At 37.3% G+C, this 20,509-nt stretch overlaps 1 protein-coding gene and 1 long non-coding RNA gene across 3 annotated transcripts in view; one reads left to right on the forward strand and one right to left on the reverse strand.

Moving 5' to 3' along the window:
* Positions 1 to 10,501, reverse strand: part of BNC2 (basonuclin zinc finger protein 2) — a 276,551-nt gene extending 266,050 nt beyond the window's left edge. For both annotated transcript variants that reach the window (XM_069474221.1, XM_069474220.1), the window contains exon 1: positions 10,406 to 10,501. In XM_069474221.1, coding sequence (XP_069330322.1) covers positions 10,406 to 10,501 — 96 coding nt within the window. The remainder of the gene's footprint in view (positions 1 to 10,405) is intronic.
* Positions 9,405 to 10,131, forward strand: LOC138387281 (uncharacterized). The gene is made up of 3 exons (XR_011233932.1): positions 9,405 to 9,544; positions 9,620 to 9,696; positions 9,930 to 10,131. It is a non-coding gene; the product is annotated as an uncharacterized lncRNA (long non-coding RNA).
* Positions 10,502 to 20,509: the final 10,008 nt, after the last annotated feature.

The following is a 20,509-nucleotide window of genomic DNA, read 5'->3' on the forward strand; positions in this document are numbered from 1 at the left end:
AAAACAGTCCGTTCCCTCCCCTGATGACCAAAGCTTTCAGCTAGTCTGCTCAGGTTCACATCATGGCAGCTAGCTGCAAATATGTGAAGCAGTTCTAGAAGCCTCTCAATTTTGTTATTTTTGTTTGTACTTTATCGTTTTAAGATGAAAAATGAAGCATGATATAATGAATGTTTAATTTTATTTAATCTGCATTCTATGGGGAGAAAGGTATTGCTTTCACATAACTCCTTTCTATTAATCACTGATTTCTACAAAAGGATATCTCAAAGTACTCTTATGTTGAGGCTCGTTTCGGCATTCTGCATTTGTTTTTTAAAAAAAGATCAAAAGTACAAAACTACTTGGCACATACAGGAGCAGTGGATTATCAGCATACTCAGGAGGCAGGGAGCAGTTGGTTTATTAGGAAATTATTTAAAATAACTATTTACACAAGTTAAAACAACCCACTATTACTAAAAGGGTGTTTTTGATATAATGAACATCCAAGCTTCTCTGGTCGTGAGAAAACCTGGAATATATTACACAAGCATGAATGTGGCCAGGGATGCAGGATATGGGATGTGCTTCCTATCAACAGATTAACACTTCATTTTCATTACTCTAATCTCACCACAGGCTGTGAACACGCTCTTTTTCTTATTTGAACAACAATGGTGCATGAAAAACCAAGCTGACAGGCGGGGTTCATTAAATGCACACAGCCTTTATTCCCATAACACATCTCACCTGTATGAAGCCAGTTTTCTGGCTTCCCGGCTCGCTACTGAAACAAGCTCTCCCAGATGTTGGACTTCAAATTCTTCCTATCCCTCCCTACTTACTTTATAATAAATGTCAAAAATAAAGTAAAAATGGAAAAATTCTTCTCCACAATGAACTCTGCTTAGCAGATAATAGGACTGGAAACATATTTTAAGATATATTCAGTCCCATGATTACTTCCCAAAGTTGTCCATGAAAAACAAAGGAAAGTGGCTAGGAAGGGAAATGATGAGACATTTAAAGTTTGAGTCAGAGAGTCTCATCTTGGTATGTCTATCCCAGCTTAATTCTAACTTATTTGAAGAAAACTGTAGTTTTCCACTTGTTGAAAATGGCAATTCACAAAATAAGAAAGAATCATGCTATTTCCCCATGAATGACACCGAGCTTCACCAAAAAGCTAGGCTTGGGGAGCAAACAGGCCAACCAGTGTAAGAAGCATCATTACAATGAGATCCCTAGGATGGGGTATGGGTATGCCTCTTTGAGGTAAGCCATCCACATATGCATTGCATCTGAGGCAGCCATTAGAAAATCCATAACATAACTAGAAATAAGTCATTTAATTGGCATCAACCAACCAATGGAGCAGGTATATATTTTCTGTGTGTCTAGTACCACACATAAATGCATTATCATGTGGCACTATGGCATTTTTTAGTATTTTCCATAGCAAGACAGTAAGTCTTTTCACAAAGTCTAGAGCAGGACTTTGGTTTTGGTTCTTTCTGGTACTCTAATATTTATACCTAAAAAAAGAAAGAATAAAAGAAAAGCAGCATTAGATAAAACAGCAGATAACGTGGCTGACTCCAAGTTAGGTTTGGACATAGGTCAACAAAGAGGATGTTTGCAGGCATTCGCACTCAGGGGATATTCTCATGAATATGCTCAGTGTATTTTTAGTCCCCATATCTTGCAGGTGGCGTCTTTACCACGTCCACTGCCCTCCAGCACTGGCAGAGGGCACCATGGTAGGCAGCTTTCTTCACCTATGCCTGATTAGGCCATTAGGCACCCCAAATAGCCACCCTAATGATTTAAGTCAATGAAATCTTTCTTGATTTAAATTTAAGTGGAAGGGAAGAAAAACATTATTAAAATCCTGCTAATGGAGGTTCTCCTTTTAATATCAGTTTTGTTGTTAAGCCAGCTAAAGGTAATTATTTTTTATCATGTAAAATATTCAATGTTCTAAAATTTTTCCTTCCAGACACCCAATTCAGGCACTCTAATCATCGAATGTGAATTCTGAAGAATTGTCTAGAGAACCAATACCCACTAAAACATACCTTAATAAATTTGAAAAATCCATGGCAGTCACACAAAAGCACAGCAGGTATAATACTGGAAGCTATGTCTTTCCCATATAGAGTATTTTTTAATCTTGTCGATTTTAATAATCTCTATGCTTTGTGAGACAATGAGTTGAAATTTATGAAATACAAAACAGTAGTGAATGCTCCTTAGGTGATGTGTATACTGCAAGCTTTAAATTTTAATTTCATCCTATCATCCATTAATATTGGCCCTGCTATCATTTCCATTCCCTTTTTAAACGTTTCAGTTAACTCTTATTAGCTGCAGTTTGTCTCAAACAGTCATACCTTCAACCTATTGCACTGCCCTTTATATCTTTTCCTCCTTCTAAGGAAATGCTCTCATGTAGATATAACTGTACAAAATGATAAATCCAAGAATTACTTTTTTAAAAAAAAAAGATGTAAAAAATGAAAGCAAAATCTCTTTTCAGCCAAGTATTTTCTTACAGGCTAAGGATCAAACTGAGCTGCCTTTCAGCGCCTCTGAATGATAAGCAGGGGCCCCTGGTTACACGTTTTTATCATGCCCTTCCTTAAAGAACCCTTCTGTGACAAAACTCGGGCAGTCCTGTCAGCACTCACAGAGGACCACACCTGGGGGTGGCACCTCTTTCCCAAACCTCTACCAGAATGATACGCTGGCAAAAGGGTACTTTATTCAATTACTGTTAACGTTTCAGGTGCACTTCAATTCCTTTTTATTAGGGTAACAAGAGCCAGTGAAAGTAAGGAGGAATTCAGAATAAGAGAGATGAGGGGAAAGGAGAATAAAGTGGGAAAGAAATCAGGTCTCTAAGAAAGGAAATAGGAAGAAATAACCGGCTAACCTTGTATTTAGGTCATTAAGTAAATTTCTGCCAACCAAAGAGGACTGAGATTCATAAACCAACCCTCCTCAACAACATAGAAACCCTAAAGACAGTAGCAAAATAACATTACAGTTCAAAAGTACTGAGTAAATAAGATGTCAGATATGCTCAAGAGAATCAGTTGTTTCAATGAGTGACTTCCTGCTGTTCAAGATTATTTTCATTTTCTTTATAGAAAGAAATGAAAAACTGATGGGCTTAATTAAAGAAAAACAAAAGGATATTATTTTGTTGTTAAAGGATCAATTCTTTTTTTTAATTGGAACGATGATTAATAAGCTGAGAATCTGATTTCTAAACTAGCCAGTTTGAGTAATGCACTGTTTTTCCAAAAGCATTTCCATCAAGGAAAGGTCTGTGAAAGAAGAAAAGATACAGTGATTCCTCTCTTCTCCTGATCTCTGCACTTTGTGGCATGAAATGCTATATACAGCATTTGAACAGAATGACACCGCACACTGTCTTCACCCAAATGAACACCAGTCATAAATTTTTCACCTGAGGGTTTGAATGTACACTGTGAAATTTGCAAGGCTTCCTACAGGGAATGTACAAATTAAAAAAGAATCAATACTTTTATTTTTCCTAGTCTCTAAACTTTCTTTTAAACCTGGGGAGGGAGATGGCAGAACAGGCCATGCTCTATAAAGAAATGTAGGTACCCTGGTGATGTCACAGCCTCAGGCATAATTTTTGGGATGTCATCTGCAAATACTAAAACTTCTTAGAGCTTGAGTTGCTCAGAATTGTTTTTTCTAATTTTTCCTATAGGTTTATTAGTTTTTCTCAAAGGAAAAAATTCCTGTTACACAATGTTTTGCTTATATGTCAGGATATAAAGGCTGTTATTCCTGAATTACATCTCTTTTCCTTTATTTCTCTAAAGCTAAAAAATAGATGTCAAAATTTCTGGAAAGGGTCTTTGACTTCCTTCCTCCCCCTCTCCCCTGTCCTTCAGGAGATGAGGATCACCTAGCAAAATGTGGGAGCCAGCTGCTTTTCTGGAAATAAAAATGGCAACAACTTTGCAGTCAGGGGCAAAATCAATCACTTCCTAGGACCCCCAAACAATCTGACCAAGGCCTAGAGAAAGGTGGTCATTGAGCAGCACACAAACATACCACAAAAACATACCACCAAAGGTACAAGAGGATTTTCACATAGTGAAAAATTCTTTCTACACACATAACAAACCAGGATCCAAACCTCACGTGAAGGGAAATCTTGGAAACACTATATTCCATGTTCCTTCAACAATAACAAGCAAGGAATCCCAGAGAAAATGTCTCTCACTGGAAAAGTCAGCCCACGATTCACTCTTGTTTTCCCAACTACTACAAAGTTCTCTTAACAGTATTCTGTGGGGGGAAAGGAATTAATTCCTAGATCAACTCGAACTCTATGGTTCACATTATGGACACAAGGTAAAAGAAAATTCGATTTCTTTTCCTCTTTCCTTTTAATATATGTTTTAATCTAGAGTGCCAAGTTCACAAAATACCTCTTGGCTGTACAGAATCATTAGCTATCCATGTTTATAAGGAAAATCCTCTCAAAAGCTTTGCCGATAGATGAGGGCAAATGCCCAATGTAACTTTCTTTAAATGAGTATGTGTCATGCATATAAGGTAGAGAGAGAGAAGCAATAGGACTTTTGTTTTCCATTGAAGAGGATGACGCCAGCCAGCTTACTATCTGTAACGCACTGTTCCTTTGGAATCAGCTCCCTGTGTCACAACGACCTGGCAAACTTGAATGCTTTCACTATCACTGGAGTCCTTGCAATCCTGCCTTGGCTGTGACCCATTCACTTTTGCCCCAACTTCTCAGAGCTGCCTTACTCAGCATCTAATTAGTTAGGGAGGATTTGCCGAAGCTCTTAACCCTGACACAGGAGTGGGAGGATGTGCTGCTGTGGTAGCCCAAATCTGTCCTGTCACTGCATTAATCAGATTTCCATAAAGCTATGCATGAATAATTGGATTTATCAGTGAAAGTGAAGATACACTCATAAACATAATTATAAAAAAACACCTACAATTATAGATAAGATATCTGCACCTTTAGGGATTTATTTTTCAACTGCAGTTACTTGACTCACCTTAGCAAAAGGCTTTACAAATTATACAAATACAATGGACCAGTTTGCAGAATACAGAAAGGTGAGAAAACTAAATAATTTCAAAATGATCACCTACTATGTTCAAATTTATTTAAATGAATCATGTTGAAAATAAACCTGAAATTTTTATATAGACTTTTAACACATACCACATACACACCTGAGAATATGTTTGTGCATGCTTTATTTGCATCAACATTTACATGTACAAAGTATATTTTCTATATAAACCACTACTTTCCTATTGCATTACAAATTAGACATTACCTGTTAAGTGAAGTCTGCATATTATCCATAGACCTTCAAATATAGGCCAAAACACAAGCATCTGTCTCTATGTTACAGTTTGTACTTTAACAAATACCCAAATATTCCTATTTTAGTGTTACATTATCAGAAAGGATGTTAACAATTATATTTGAATATATGTCTATTGTTGAAACTTCAAAATAAAACATATTATCACTCAAAGTACAAGGAGGCCTAAACTGAACATAATAGCCTAGTAATTCAACAGGCTAAAATTGCATACCTCTTAATATTTTTATTTTAGCCTCAAGACCGTAAGTTTAGTTAATTTAATCTTTTTAGGAAGACATGATTACCAAAACATATTAATTATAAGGAGAGGAGTAAAGAGGGAGAAGAAAAAAGTGCAGAAAGAAAACTGGGGATGGATAATGCCTGGCAATGAAAGTCATTTTCAAAGACCATTAACTATCAACTGCTTTACTCAGGGCTTTGATTAAATAAGAATACACATCCTATGTTAAAAGGATGTCTATCTGAGATAGGGTTGAGAGTAAAAATGTGTTGTATGAATTATAAAGAAGAGCCAAACCACAATATACAATTAGGCATCTAAATTCATAAGAAATACCGTATATGTGCCTTTTAAATTTTTAGTGGATAAATATTCAAATTATTTGTGGGGGAGAAGCCAGACAAAACCATTTCCATTTTAAAATATAGATTCCACAAACTGAAACTGTTTGCTTGTATGAACATAAAGAATGAAAAGACTTTTCAAACAAAATTCATATAGAGCAGACATTTAAATGGATTCCAGCAATGTTATTATATATTTCTTATAATATATTTTATTTATCATTTCTCTGAAAGGTGTAAGATTTTTATATTAGTAAGAAAGTTTGCTTTACTCTGTCATATCTCTGGCGAGCAGATGCTCTGGTATTAACGTAAATCGTTGATTTAATTTTTAGCTTTCTTGGTTTGCCCCTCACCTATCTAGGAAATGATTTCTCTGGTGATAACTAACACATCATGCTAATGAGAGAATCTAATGCACAATAGAAAAATGTCACTACTAATAATATTTGCATGAAGTTAAATAAAGCAACTGTAAGAGAATGTCAGACAGTTGTTCTTTAATAAGACACAGTTTCACAATGAAATTATGTTGTTAATTTTGTTACATCATTGGGTGAATCCTAAATTACTACATAATGATGCACAGAGTCATTTATAATTCTAACTTAGTATTTCACTCAAGTCTGAAAAGAGACCTTATTAAGGGGTCTACATTTTATTTGAAACCTCACCAATAATAAAAGGTAAATGCCTCTAGTAATGCGTGAAATGTGGGCGATAGCCATTTACCTGTATGGTTTCGTTTCTAGAAAGATTTTAAAATAGATTAGACTATTCCATCTCTTGAGGTAGCTATAATAATTTTATTCACTGTTCTCTCAAATGCACAAAATATTTATAAAAATAGAAAAATCATCTTTTAAAATGTGATTTAAAAAAAACTTCCAAAAGCAGGCCTTAATTCTTGCTTTTAACAATAATACCTCATAACACTAAAATAGGCAAAATAAGGCTCATTCTCCATCTGTCACTGATCAAACTGACCCAAAGAAGGACTCTCTTTACAAAAGTCAAGAGTCATACCCTTTAAGGTTCTCAGAATATATGACTATATACAAAGAAATGATCCCTTTTGAGAGAATCATACTTAAATATGGGGTGGGGGAAGAGGCAGGAAAATGCAGTCAAATAGTCTTATCTCAAACTTTAGGGGAACATACTTATTCCCACTAAATCTAAATTTGCTTTGGATTGTAATGTCTTTTTGTTAGTATTAGACAGAATGAAAGATTTACGTTTAAGAAGATCCAACTTTGCTCATATGAAACAAAAGATGAGGATTTTTATATCCCTACTTCCTAGTTTACCTATAGAAGACATAAAACTAGATTATTAAATTTCAGTATTCATGAGACATTTCCCACAAGTTTTTCTATAGCTAAATACCCATGGGTGGATTCTCTATAACTCAGTTTTGAAATCTTTTATAGTAGCCCTACTAGTCAGACTTTTCTAATAACTAAAGAAATTATCAGAGAAATATTAGTTTTTATATTATTTAAGAAACTTTGAAGGAAAAATATGCCCAATTAACTTTACTCATTTCATGAACTGAGTAAACTTTACTTAGAAGTTAAAATAATCACCATCTAAAAGAACCTCTTTATGCCTTAGAAATGAGATATACAGAATTCTGCATACTTGATTAAACTGGACAAACTTTTACCTGTAACAAAAGCTGACTTAATGTGTATACTGAAACTAATATCCCTTGAAACTGTTGGCTTCAAGGGATATCAGAGATATCATTTCAAGAAGTTTCTCCCTGCCTCTCTTTCTCTTTCACATACAGACACAAACACACACATGTGCAAGGAATCAGCATTGGTGATGAACTATAGGTAAGGAAAACATATTAAACATGTACAGCACATACTTTTATACACATAGTTTAAACTTACATTTAGACAATATTTATACAAACTAAAATACCACCTTGAAGAGAAAAAAAAGTAAGCTCATACCCACTTTCACATGCTCTCCAAAAACGCATGGGAGGTAAACATTTAGTGACAGTGACAGAAAAAAAGGAGGGGGGAGGGTAGGGGTGATTGCTAACTACATCAAAACCAAAAAAATAAAGAAAACATATTGTAAAATATAGTTAAATCACAACTTTTTAAAAATTGTTATTTTTCTCTCTTTGTTGTACTACTGTTTAATAGTATAATTATTATCATATAGTTTTACATAGCATCCATTAAGCAGAATTGCTTCTCTAAATTTCTCTTCATACAGACACTGATGTTCACTATTAGATATACATGTACATGGATACATGCAAAATAGATCTTTATATACCCACACAAACAGCTGGATCAAAGATACAACAGCTTAGTTGTACAAGTTTCTCTCTCTGAGTGGTTTCAAATCATTTTCCTAATTCTGATCCATCATTTATATTATTTATTTGTTTTTTAGCTAAAATGTTTTCCACGACTTAAAGTCTCCTTAGATTCAAATCTACTTGGAAATGGGCTGGTGCCAAAGAAGCAATCTAACACCATCTATGTGGTTCAATAGCCATTTATCAATTGATCATTATCTCTATCTGGTTTTATTAACTCTTTTCTAGCTAGAGGGAGACCTAAACCAATCCCTAAACCAATCTCCCCTTCTCTCTCTCTTTCTCTCTCTCTCTCTCTCACACACACACACACACACACACACACGACCTCCACTAACTCAAGGAAAACCCTGAAGGTGACATCCAATTTTAAAAGTGTGGCACAAGTTATTTGGTACTAAGGCTAGTGAAACACACTCTGTTCCAACCATGAGAGAGCCGCCCAGGCAGGGTTATGTCACAGAAAAACACCTCTCAAAGCATTCTGCAGTGACAAGGAGCATCTCTGTGTGGAAATGAACTTTCCACTTGCAAGAATGGGAAACTGCACATAAAGAGCTGCTTACTGGGTTTGTGTTGATTGCATTTAAATCCTAGCTTACTGTATCAGCAGTAATCAGGGTCCCTCTACAGGATATGTCAAAATACACCTTATTCAAATGCATTTATCAGATCTAGAACTGTGTCATAAAACTGTTTGTTAGCTAAATGCTACAAAACCCTGGCTGTATGTACTATTTTTTGCAAATGTATTTCTAAACTTGTAGCAGTTTATTGCCTGGCAAATTGTTTTCTTTCCTTCATTATCAACAACTATTAAAATCTAACTCAAAGTAATCAATTTTCGTGAACTCTTTCAAACAAAAAGGTTTTTTGAAAGAAAGGAGCTGCAGTATTTTTTAAATGAGTGCAACAAATATTAATTTTTTAACCACCATCAACTTAAAATCCAAGTGTATCTGTCAGTACTACTTTCGTGCTGTGTGGATGATAATATCAAACTAACTCCTGCTTTGTGTGGGTTTGGTGTAGGCTTTTGAAAAGCAAGACGTCTCTAGGAGGGAGGCACCAAGGAACTTCCCTCCCTCACTTGAGCACAGTCCAAGATGAAAGTTTCTGGGTTGTTTCCCCTTCGCTTCTTTTCACCCTCGCTCCCCCGCGGAGCCGCAGAGCCAGCAATTGTGCAAGAGGAGCCGCACGCAGGGCGCGTATCACCGAGCGCATGGTACGAGCCGCCGGCCACGGTGATTAATTATCAGTTACCGCTGGCCTGGCGCTACCACGTCGGCTTTCCCGACAGAGCCAGCAAGCCGAGCCGCCTCCAGCGCGGCCGGGACGGAGGAGCGGCTCTGGGGAAGATGCCGAGGCTGCGCCCGAGTGAGTGCGCCGGCGGGCGAGCGGGCGGGCGAGCGAGCGGGCGGGCGGGGAGCGGGCGTGCCAGAGCTGCAGCCGGAGCGGCCAAGGGAGCGCGGGGCGAGCGCGGAGGCGGCCCGGCGGCGGGGAGGCGCGGAGGAGCGGACCGAGGCGGCACAGCCCGCCGCGCACGCCGACTCCTCTAGCGACCCTCGGCGCTGGCCGCGAAGCCTACACAGCCTCCTCGCTCCCTTCAGGTCTGAAATCAAGCTGCTTCCAGCCACAAGAAGCCAGTCGGGCAGTTGTGAAGGGCCCCTAGATTTTATGACTGTTAGGTTGCAGAACCTACCCCGAGATTGCAGACACTTTGACGAAGTGATTCATATTGATAGAAAGAAACATTTGTTGGGTGGTGGCTTTTTTTTTTTTTTACAGAAAATAAATAAATTAAGACTTCCCAAGACCCAGGCTGCACTGTGAAACTTTGCAACGAATGCCTTTGCTTTCTTTTACTTTAGTATAGTATCCTTTCCCCTTTTTCTTTTTAGAAGCCCTTAGGGAAACCATGAAGTAACCCTGCACATTCCAATAACAGCTATGACAAAACAGAGCCTAACTATGAAGTGATCACATTTTTAAAAATATTTAGAAAGAAAAATACCAGAAACAAAAGTGCACATAACAATTCAAGTTAAAAAAAAAAAAAAAGAAAGAAAGAAAGAAACAAACTTACCTGTTGGGACATTCTGAATAAGAGGTTAGTCTCAGCGTTTTGCCATGTCCCCATGAACCCTGGTTCAGCCGTAGTCGTTCTGGTTCCGAACTGCATGGAGTTGTCAGTACAGGAGTCTCTTAAAGTCAAGTCTCTTGCCCTCTTTGGCTCTCTGTCTCTCTGTGTCTCTCTTTCTCTCACATCCACTTCTGCCTCTTCTGACTGAAAAGTGAAGGTGGATTTTTTGAGCCTCTTGGCAGCCAGTAGCAAGAGTGTAGTGTAGTTAAGAAGCTGGCTGAACTGTGCATTTCATTTGGGAAGGGGGAGATTTGGGGGAGGGAGGGGGTCAGAGCTTCTTTCACACCTTCTGCACAGATATCCCTATCATTTATGCATAGATTGTGACTCCCAAAGCTTGCCTTTGCTCAGTTTAACAGCTGCCTGTCAGGTGTGCAGGAGCACTGGAGACCCAACCATCAGCTTCAAACTCTCAGCCACTGCATGTCATTGGATAGCAGAGCTAGGAGTCAACTGCACTGTTCCACTGTCAGGCACCAAACGACACCCTGCACTCACTCCTCTCCAGATACACAGAGAGATACACACTTACGCACACTCCAAGCGGCACCACAATCACCGTGCACAGGGCAAGGAGAAGCTAGGGCCTTTGCCCGGGAATTTTTCTCAACAATGCTTTCTGACAGAACATGCAAGAGCTGACGCCAGTCTTTGCTTTAACATTTGTAAAACTGAGATACTTAAATATTTTTTAATTACACTGGAAGAAAATAAAATATTCAGCTGTAAGTAAAGTTGGCTCAGTTGTGATCTAAATGTTAGCTCCTAAAAGTCATACAGTATGCGCTGGTCTATTTATAACCACATATAAACTCCTAGAGAAAATAATATACACAGAGATATGACCTTATACTCTAAGAGTAAATAAGTAAACCTAGCAGTTTTTATAACATAGAAGATTCATCATAAACATTTGCAAATTAAATACATATCATTTAATATCTAGTACCTTGGGCTATTAATTACCAAACTGGATGTTAAGTAAAGAGAAACTTAATGGCAAAAGAGAAATGTATACCTTTTCTTAAAGTTCAAAAGTGGAAAAAATATCCTTTGTTAAAGTTCCTGGATGAAGCATCTGCAATATCCTTTCAAATCATAAAAAAAGAAAAAGATGAAGAAAAAAAGCCTGTCCCATTTCAGGCAAAAAGTAATGAATATAAAAACTCCATTTTTCATTCAAGATCTGTACGGAAAATTCTGTAACATTTTCCTGCCTGATGAAATATTGCCTTGATAGCATGTTGTATTTTTAATTAAACCAGTTTTAAAACAAAACATCTATTTATTAGATAGTATTAATCTACCTTATTTATGGAAAAGCAGAAATGAAGAAAATGCACTGTACATAAGCAGCAACTTCAAAATGGAAAGCTAAATTCATGCCATCTCATAAAAGTAGTCAGCAGGAAAAAGCCATCCTTCCTAAACTTAAAATGTAAGGAACATTAATCTTCAACTACCTACAAATATCGAGGACAAATGTACCACTCTCCTTGCTCCTTCTTAACTCAAGAATAACAATAAACCTTACTCTCTGAAACAACAAAAGAAACAGAAAAGAGCTTCAATGGCAGCTCTGTGTCATTAGTGGACAATGAGAAAAGATGAGAAAACGTACACTATGTTGACACAAATGTGCCTTCCCCTCTAGAACCGACATCTCCTGAAAGCTTTTCTGTTAAACTTCCCTCCAGTTCACCACCATTAAGCACAAAAAAGTCTCAAAAGAAGCAAATTCAATATCTGTGAGGAAACAAACAAGAACCCAAAGAATTGTTGCCTTAAAATATATTAAGTCCACCTTTGGTCAATAAAAATATTCTTGAGGGGGGAAGGCAGGAAAAGCCCCTATGAGTCAATTGTCAACGGTGACTGTACCTTTACTGCCAGCTATTACCCACTTAAACTCCCTCTAAAATTTGCTAGCCTCTTGATTTCTGAAGTGGCACTCAGTGCCTCAGTCAAGCTGCCTGCTCAGCTTCTGACCTTCCCACTAATGGCTGTTATTTGTGGGAGGCTTAAGGACACTGTCAATAGCAAGCTGCCTCCTCGTTCCACTCAGGCTCTGTTGTATCGCTTTGCCTGCGTGTTCTCTCTCACCTCTCTCAGTCTCTCTCGCCTCTTCCTTCCTCCCTCTCGTTCACTCCCTCTTCCTCCTTTTCTAGCCCCCACGCCTTTTTTCTTTCAGTCCTGTGGTCCTCTTCTTTCTCAGGTATCCTACCCCCTCTCTCTCTCTCACGCACACACACACACGCACACACACATGCACAAACAACACAAAAATCAACTGGCATGCAGCAGCAAGCACCTGCAGTAATAGACTCTTTTATTAAAACTGTTATTCTGCAAGACTTGAAATTCCCCGTGGACCGGGCCATGTCAAAGCCGATATAATTAACTAGAGGCTCAGCAACGGATCAATTACCAGACAAGCAAGTGATAGTGAAATCAATGAAAGATCATCAGCCACATTATCAGTGTTGCAACTCATTAGGGCAAAACTGAGAAATGTGCTCAAATCGAGCCCAAGCAAGGTGGCATTACAAAACAAAGGGCTAATTTGGAGACCCTGCTGTGAACAATCTGTAACAGAATTAGCCTTTTTTCCCCCTAAACTGCACAGCTCTGTAACTAAATGTGACAGACTGAGAGAAGCAGTTTATTAAGACACCAACCCCAAGTTTATTTAGTTCATAAACTCTCTCCTAGAAAATCAATACAGTCTGTACAGGGTTATTAGGCTGACTAGCTAATACATCCAAATCTGGTCTGCCCAGCCAGCAGTCTTCTAACAAAATGCTACCCAGTATGGGCAAACTGAGCTCTTTCAACTATCAAGGTCTGAGATTGCTCTAGCTGACACAGGTCTGCAATGTAACTATTACCTACATATTACTGCCACAGCACAAGCCTTAAAAGCACCAGGATATCTTCCTAAGGTTTAAAAAAATTTTTTTCTCAACAAATATATCATAGGATACTATACCTGCTAAATGGATTTGATTGAACAAAATCTTACCTGGTTTGTAAGACTAGTTTACAAAGACAAGCTTTGTTATAATAAGAAACAATAATCCAAAGACTTAATAATAAATAAAACAAAAACCTCAAACATACACATACTGTGCTTTGCAGATTTTAAGTTTCTAACACTCATTTTTAAATAAAATTTTTAAAAGACAAATTTGACTTCTCTAGAAATCCCCAAAATACATGATCTAAACTTGCCACTCGCTTCCACATGTTAATAACTGCGTGTTGAGCCCTTCATCTTAGGGAAATTTTCTATCTAGCAAGTGAGACACCTGTATCGTTTTAAAGACATAGGTACAAAAAATACACCTACAAGACACAAAGATGTCGTCTGAGTTTTTTCATTAGCTACATAGTCTGCAGATTATGAAATAACTCTCTGGAATCATTTGTATGAATGTTATTTAAAACAATGGGTATGAGGGCAGGCATTACTTCCACAGTACTCATTTTGCTGCTGATCCCACGTATTTTAGGTTAAAGAATCACAAGTACTTAAAGGCCATGTGTTGGCTTTCCCAGTGAGAGATGGACCATGGAAATTACGAAGTCCACCAAACTAGGTCTAATGGCACCCAGGTTATTGAGAACATCCTGAGAATGTAAATACCTTCCCCTTCCCACAAGACATAGCAAAAATACATTTACACATAGTAAGAAACTCAAAAGCCTTTTACAATGGTAAAATAGGTTGGATATCTGAAGGAAAAGAATACAAAAGCTTTTGAAAGTGATTTGTGATGCTGATGATGTTTTAACATTTAAAATGATTCAAGAGAAGTACTGCACTATTAACATGCCTTTAGTATACTGGCTCTAAGATACTAAATCCTAAACTCAAAAAAAAACCTTTATTTTCCCTCCGGACTATAATAAAATCCAATTTATAGATGGCTGTAATTAAACATTTTCCCTGTAACCTTTGAGCTGACACTTTATTAAGCATTTCATAACTCATGTTTTTGAGTAATCTGTAAAAGAGTCAGACATATGTATGCTAAACCTATACTATAGATGCCAATGTTTTAGATAGTAATTAAAAGTTGTAATTACAGGAAAATTTTACTTCTTAAAATCTTTTTGCATATATCTGCACACTGTGCATGTACCCTCAATGAGATCCAATTAGTTACAAAGAATTTGCATTTCAGTTAGTGTGGGATAACAAGACTATGGGGAGGCACAATGCAATTCCACCAGCAGAGAAAGAAAGTGTGTTCTTTCTTGTTAGCTCTGTAAGCAATAATTCCCACAACCGACTGTTTAAAATGTTACTGATCTTTTCAATATTTGGGTACTGAGATGGTTTTAGATTTTTCCCTCCACTTTCCAAAAACATCACATGTTGGTGCAAAAATCAGCCACAGTGAATACCTGAAGAAACAAGCGAGCAAAGGATTTTGTTCTGCATGTATGTTTGTGGAGTAGTTTTTGTTTTGTTTTTTCTTTTTTTGGGGGGGGGGATATTGCATACTTTCTCTTTTTAATACTTAATAATTTCATTAAAAGCACATTGTTTTCTTAAAATAAGTTCTGTAACTGGGGGCAGAAAAACCTCATTGAGACAGTTCTATGTAAAGATGTATGGTATTTGTGATAAAGGCATACATTTACTGCACTGAGAAAGTACTCACGGATTTTTATTTTTTCTAGCTGTTTCCAATAATGTAAGTCCTAAGCAAATATAAAATAAATGTATAGTTTATGTACACAATTTAACAAGCATCTCCAGGAATTCTGCTGGTTCATAGAACAATACCTGTAATTCCCTGGGTTCAGTTCAGCAACTGTTAACAGATTCTATAATCTGTAATGACAGTAAACTGGCCTTTGCTCTTCTTTTATTCACTATTCATTTTCAAGGCTTGGTTAAGTACAGAGCTGGGTTAAAGATCAGTGGTTTTTCATGTGACACATGCTGGTATTCATCTAATGGCTTATCAAGACAAAACTGTCCCTGTTCTTGCCAAAATAAATAAAAATGACGCTCCACATCGCATGACAATCAGCACTTCCTTATAGCAAAACAACTCAAGCTTTTGTAATTCACTTATTTTATAGGAAAAAAAAAGGCTAATAACTGACTATTTAGTCTTATATGTGGAATCAGGTTGCCACTCTCAAAGGAGATTTTTAAAATGTTTTGCTCTCTCAACTCTAGAGCAAGATGTAAACTAGTTTCTAACCATATTAGACTTTACCATATAAAACTGCAGAAGCTACAAATTCATATAGTGTTAAGGTATATAACTTAATATATGCAAATTATGCAAAAGCAGCAAGCTGGACTCAGTCACAAAGGTGGGCGAACTGATTGAGGAAATGTCATTTTTTTTTTAGAACAAAGTATGGGACTTGCTTTGCAACATCTGTTGGGCTGTATGAAATGTTAACAGATGTCTTAAGTGAAAAAAGGAGAAAGAATTAATAAAGGAAACCTCTTCTGAACAGATAATCCACCCAAATTTCCATATTCCTGAGGAAAAAAGTTGACAGCAACATTTTTCCCTTGTGAAACCTGCCATCTCTACTTTATTGTGTAAAGTTTTATTTTTTATGTGAAGTTAAAGGAGGAAATTTTTTGACTCACTATAAAGAAATGAATAGAGAAAAAGTAAAATTAACAATAATTTTCAACTCAGCCTTCCCTTTGTGAAAAATTATATTATAATCTAAACTGCCTGTTTTCCCTTGACTCACATACGTAATTTGATGGAAAGACAATAAAAAGTTCACCAAAACACACACACACACACACACACACACAAAGATGAAATATTACTCTACTGTGCTTCCATTAACATTTTTTTGGGGGGGACAGAGGAGAGGAGATTAAAGAGTAGCTATTAAGATAAAGTTCTGATATGAATTCATCTCTATTCATAAAGGTATTCATCTTCACAATTAAGATTCACCTATCATTTACACTTAAACCTTTGTGCTCTTCAACTGGCTCCTAATTTCCTTCCATTACCATCCTTGTGAGGGATGAAACATCCCTCTTTCAACAGCCAAGTGCTCCATAGCAGTAAAGTCTGATGATCATGAAAACTTTTGGAATATACTAGTTGTATCCCTATATTTAAATTTTAAGGAACGTGGAAAATTTTACTTTTAGTTAACAGTTGTCTTTCTTGTTTCAATTTATTAGATGATCTAGCTTCTAGCCAAACCTAAAAGTAGCAGCCTTTAATTCAGATTAAATTATTGATGCTTGCATGCCAACTACTAAATCTAACCTAGTGCCTATTTATAAATGAATTTAATTATGCACCCATATTCTTCTACAAGTCTTCCTTTTGGAGACATCTATTGCTTATTCCCTTAAAAAACTTGGACCTGATTGGGTTAACAGCTCATGGAGTAATTAATTAAAAATGCACTTTCCAATCTTTACAGATTCAAATGGGGGAAGAAAAAAATTATGTTGTCATTTCTATGTTAGACTTGTACATGTTACTTTGTATTTACAATTAACTACACCTTCTCTAGATGGTCCTGGCAATCTTGGCTGGTGGGCATTTCAACATATAGAAGCCTCAGCCAGAACAGCCTGAAGATTTCAGGGGACAAGATTATGGTCCAAGTTGTAAATGATGGCCGGGTGCGGTGGCTCACGCCTGTAATCCTAGCACTCTGGGAGGCCGAGGCGGGTGGATCGCTCGAGGCCAGGAGTTCGAGACCAGCCTGAGCAAGAGCGAGACCTCATCTCTACTAAAAATAGAAAGAAATTATCTGGCAAACTAAAATATATATAGAAAAAATTAGCCAGGCATGGTGGCGCATGCCTGTAGTCCCAGCTACTCGGGAGGCTGAGGCAGGAGGATCGCTTAAGCCCAGGAGTTTGAGGTTGCTGTGAACTAGGCTGACGCCACGGCACTCACTCTAGCCCGGGAAACAGAGCGAGACTCTGTCTCAAAAAAAAAAAAAAAAAAAGAAAAAAGTTGTAAATAAGACATGCAGGCATGCCTTCAGTTTTTGGTTAGTCTATTTTTTGCCAAAGTATTGTGGGTACTAAATGTTGTAATGTTTACTCACAGGAACACCACATCAGAGCACGTGACAAAAAATAATAATAACTACTATACCCTCTCCCCCCAAAATCAATCACCTACATTGAGGGAGAAAGCTTGCACACTGAAGACATCATTAAGTGTTGTGTGAACAACGGTTGCGGGGAAAGAACAGACCTCCTAACATAAGGTTTGAATAGGAAACATGTTTAAAGCACTTGAAACAGTGGCATGAATATCCCCCATAACTAAATACTACCTAAAAGCTTCACCCTCTGAAGCAAAAGAGAGCAACTGCTCTGGATGACACTTGTGCTTGTACCAACTAAAATAATCAATGTGCTGCAGCATTTGCAGACAGCCTAATCAGGGGCTCAGTTCCATAAAAATACATCAAGGAATACCCAAATGCCATAATCCTTTGATAATTATAAAAAATTAGGAAGTAAAAAGATTTTGGTAGGGTAGGATAGATGAGGTAGTTTACAAAACTACAGAGAAACAATGAATCCTTAGAATCAAGATATTTGCAGATACAAAAGCATCTGAGGTCAGTGTGAACCTTTTTTTTTTTTATATAATTTCAGCAATATTATGGGGATACAAATGTTTAGGTTACATATATTGCCTTTGCCCCACCTGAGTCAGAGCTTCAAGGGTGTCCATACCCCAGACGGTGCATACCGCACGCATTAGGTGCGAATATACCCATCCCGTCCTCCCCCTCCCACCTGCCCGACACCCGATGCATGTTATTACTGTATGTGCACTTAAGTGTTGGTCCGTTAAGTCAGTTAATACCAGTTTGATGGTGAGTACATATGGTGCTTGTATGCCTACAAAAGGATCACTCTACCTACCTTGTATTGGTTTAAAAACAGATAAGTAAATTTATTGATATTCTCTCAGATGCAGACAGTGGCAGTAGCTTACTTCTACCATAACCTATAGTCAATGTTTTCTGAGAAAATCTTCTAGAAGAAAAGAACCAGTGATGTCTTTCCTTAAATGAATATAAAAAAACCAGGCTGGAGTGGTGGTGGGGGCCGGGGGAATACAATGGGTAATTGCTTTCATATGACCATGAAAACTTGCAAGGATTATAAAGATAATATTAGTTTCTTTCTTTACTTGCTTTTAAAGTCTATGGAATGAGAAGCTTGTAGCTTCAGTAAAGATGTCATAATAATAGTTTAAATTGCTGTCAGAAAAGAAGATTGAGATTCACGGGCACCCAAGAAAATCATGGTGTAAGGAAGGGCTCAATACCTTACAAAATTATCTGAAAATTCAACACTGCCTTTAGAGTGATAGACAAAAACAACACCAAAGATGATACTGCCTTATATGCTAATCACAAGCCTAAAAAAATAAATTTAAAAAGTGAAATAACAGTATACTTAAAGTTTCAAAAGTCTTCATAAAACCAGATAGTATTTTATATACATACATATTTAAATGAGAAAATGCTGAGACAAAGCAAATGTGGATGAATTTAGAGATTGTTTTCAAAATTAATAAATCCAGAAGATGCCAGAAACCTATCAACAGCAAGTTAAAAATAGGAAGACTTGACAGGTGTCTTAGGAGGTCTGCATAATGATTACCTTTGGTAGAGAATAGTGACTGGGAAGAGGGCATAGGGAAGTTTTTGAGGTACAGGAAATGTTGTGTATCTCCCTCTAGTTGACAGTCCTACTTATGTTCACTTTTTAAAAATTCATCAGGCTGTGAACTTACGTTCTTTACGCTTTTCTGTATGTATGTTAAACTTCAGTTCTAGAAGTTCACTACTACTGATATTAATGGTACCACTACTACAATAGTGATAATAAACAACTAGCTCTAGAACTATGTGAAAGAAAAAAGATAAAGGAGAAGAAAACTAAGGGGGTGGGGGAGAGAAGAGTCAAAATAAGGCAGATTCTTTATCATATTCAAAATCACTCAAATAGGGTGCAGTGGCTCAACTTTGTAATCCTAGCACTTTGGGAGACTGAGGCAGGCGAATTGCTTGAGGCCAGGAGTTTGAGACCAGCCTGGGTAACATAGCCAGACTCTACCTCTGCAGAAAATTAGCTAGGTGTGGTGGCGTGCTTATAGTCCTAGCTACTCAGGAGGCTGAGTTGGGAGGATCACTTGAGCCCAGGAGTTTGAGGCTGCACTGAGGTGTGATTACACCACTGTATTCCAGTCTGGTAAAGAGAGGAAGACCCCGTCTCTTTAAAAAAACAAACAAACAAACAAAAAACATTCAAATAACTGCCACTAAATCTGCTTGTAGCAATTTCTTTAGAGGCAAGAAGTGTTAGGAAATAAGTAAATATCTGCATTTCATAGAATGGGAGTGACTGTGAAAGACAGTAAAAGGGTAGGAGAAAGAATTAGGTGGGAGAGACCTTAACTGGGCAGTAAAAGTATATGAGTGTTCTAAGTGACTTAAATGGAGAACAACAACGTACCTCAACTTGACATGTATCAATCCTGCAACCTGGAACCTTGAAATGTGCTTGCCAGTCTTGCTCACTAAGCCTGTCCTCTGATTTGTAATTAAGGCTATGTGGAGGTGGAGTGGGCACAAAGTGTCCCTCCTGAAAGACTGGAAGAGGAAATTACATATACCCTGCAGACAATATTACTTAAAAGCAATGAGTACATCAAAACAGAGTTTTAAAGAAATTGCAAATGTAACATACTCCTCTGACCACCCAAATGCTTTTTTTTTAAGAGTTAATATCCTCTAAGGGTGATGGCAGCCAACAGTTAAATAAACAAACCCTGGTGAGAAGTAACAAAGTGGGAACAACTGAATAATATGCTAATTGATAGTGGATACACTTTTGGACTGACTAGCTCAAATTCTCACTCTATCTTCTTTCATTTACTATATAGAAAATCATCTTAAATTCAGCATTTTTAACCACTGTTAGGGAATATTGATTGCAGCCCTCACCTTGCCAAGTACAAGAAGCTGTGGGGAACACAGTTAAAACATACT

The sequence above is a fragment of the Eulemur rufifrons genome, chromosome 7 (genome assembly GCF_041146395.1).
Source record: "Eulemur rufifrons isolate Redbay chromosome 7, OSU_ERuf_1, whole genome shotgun sequence".
NCBI lineage: Eukaryota > Metazoa > Chordata > Mammalia > Primates > Lemuridae > Eulemur > Eulemur rufifrons.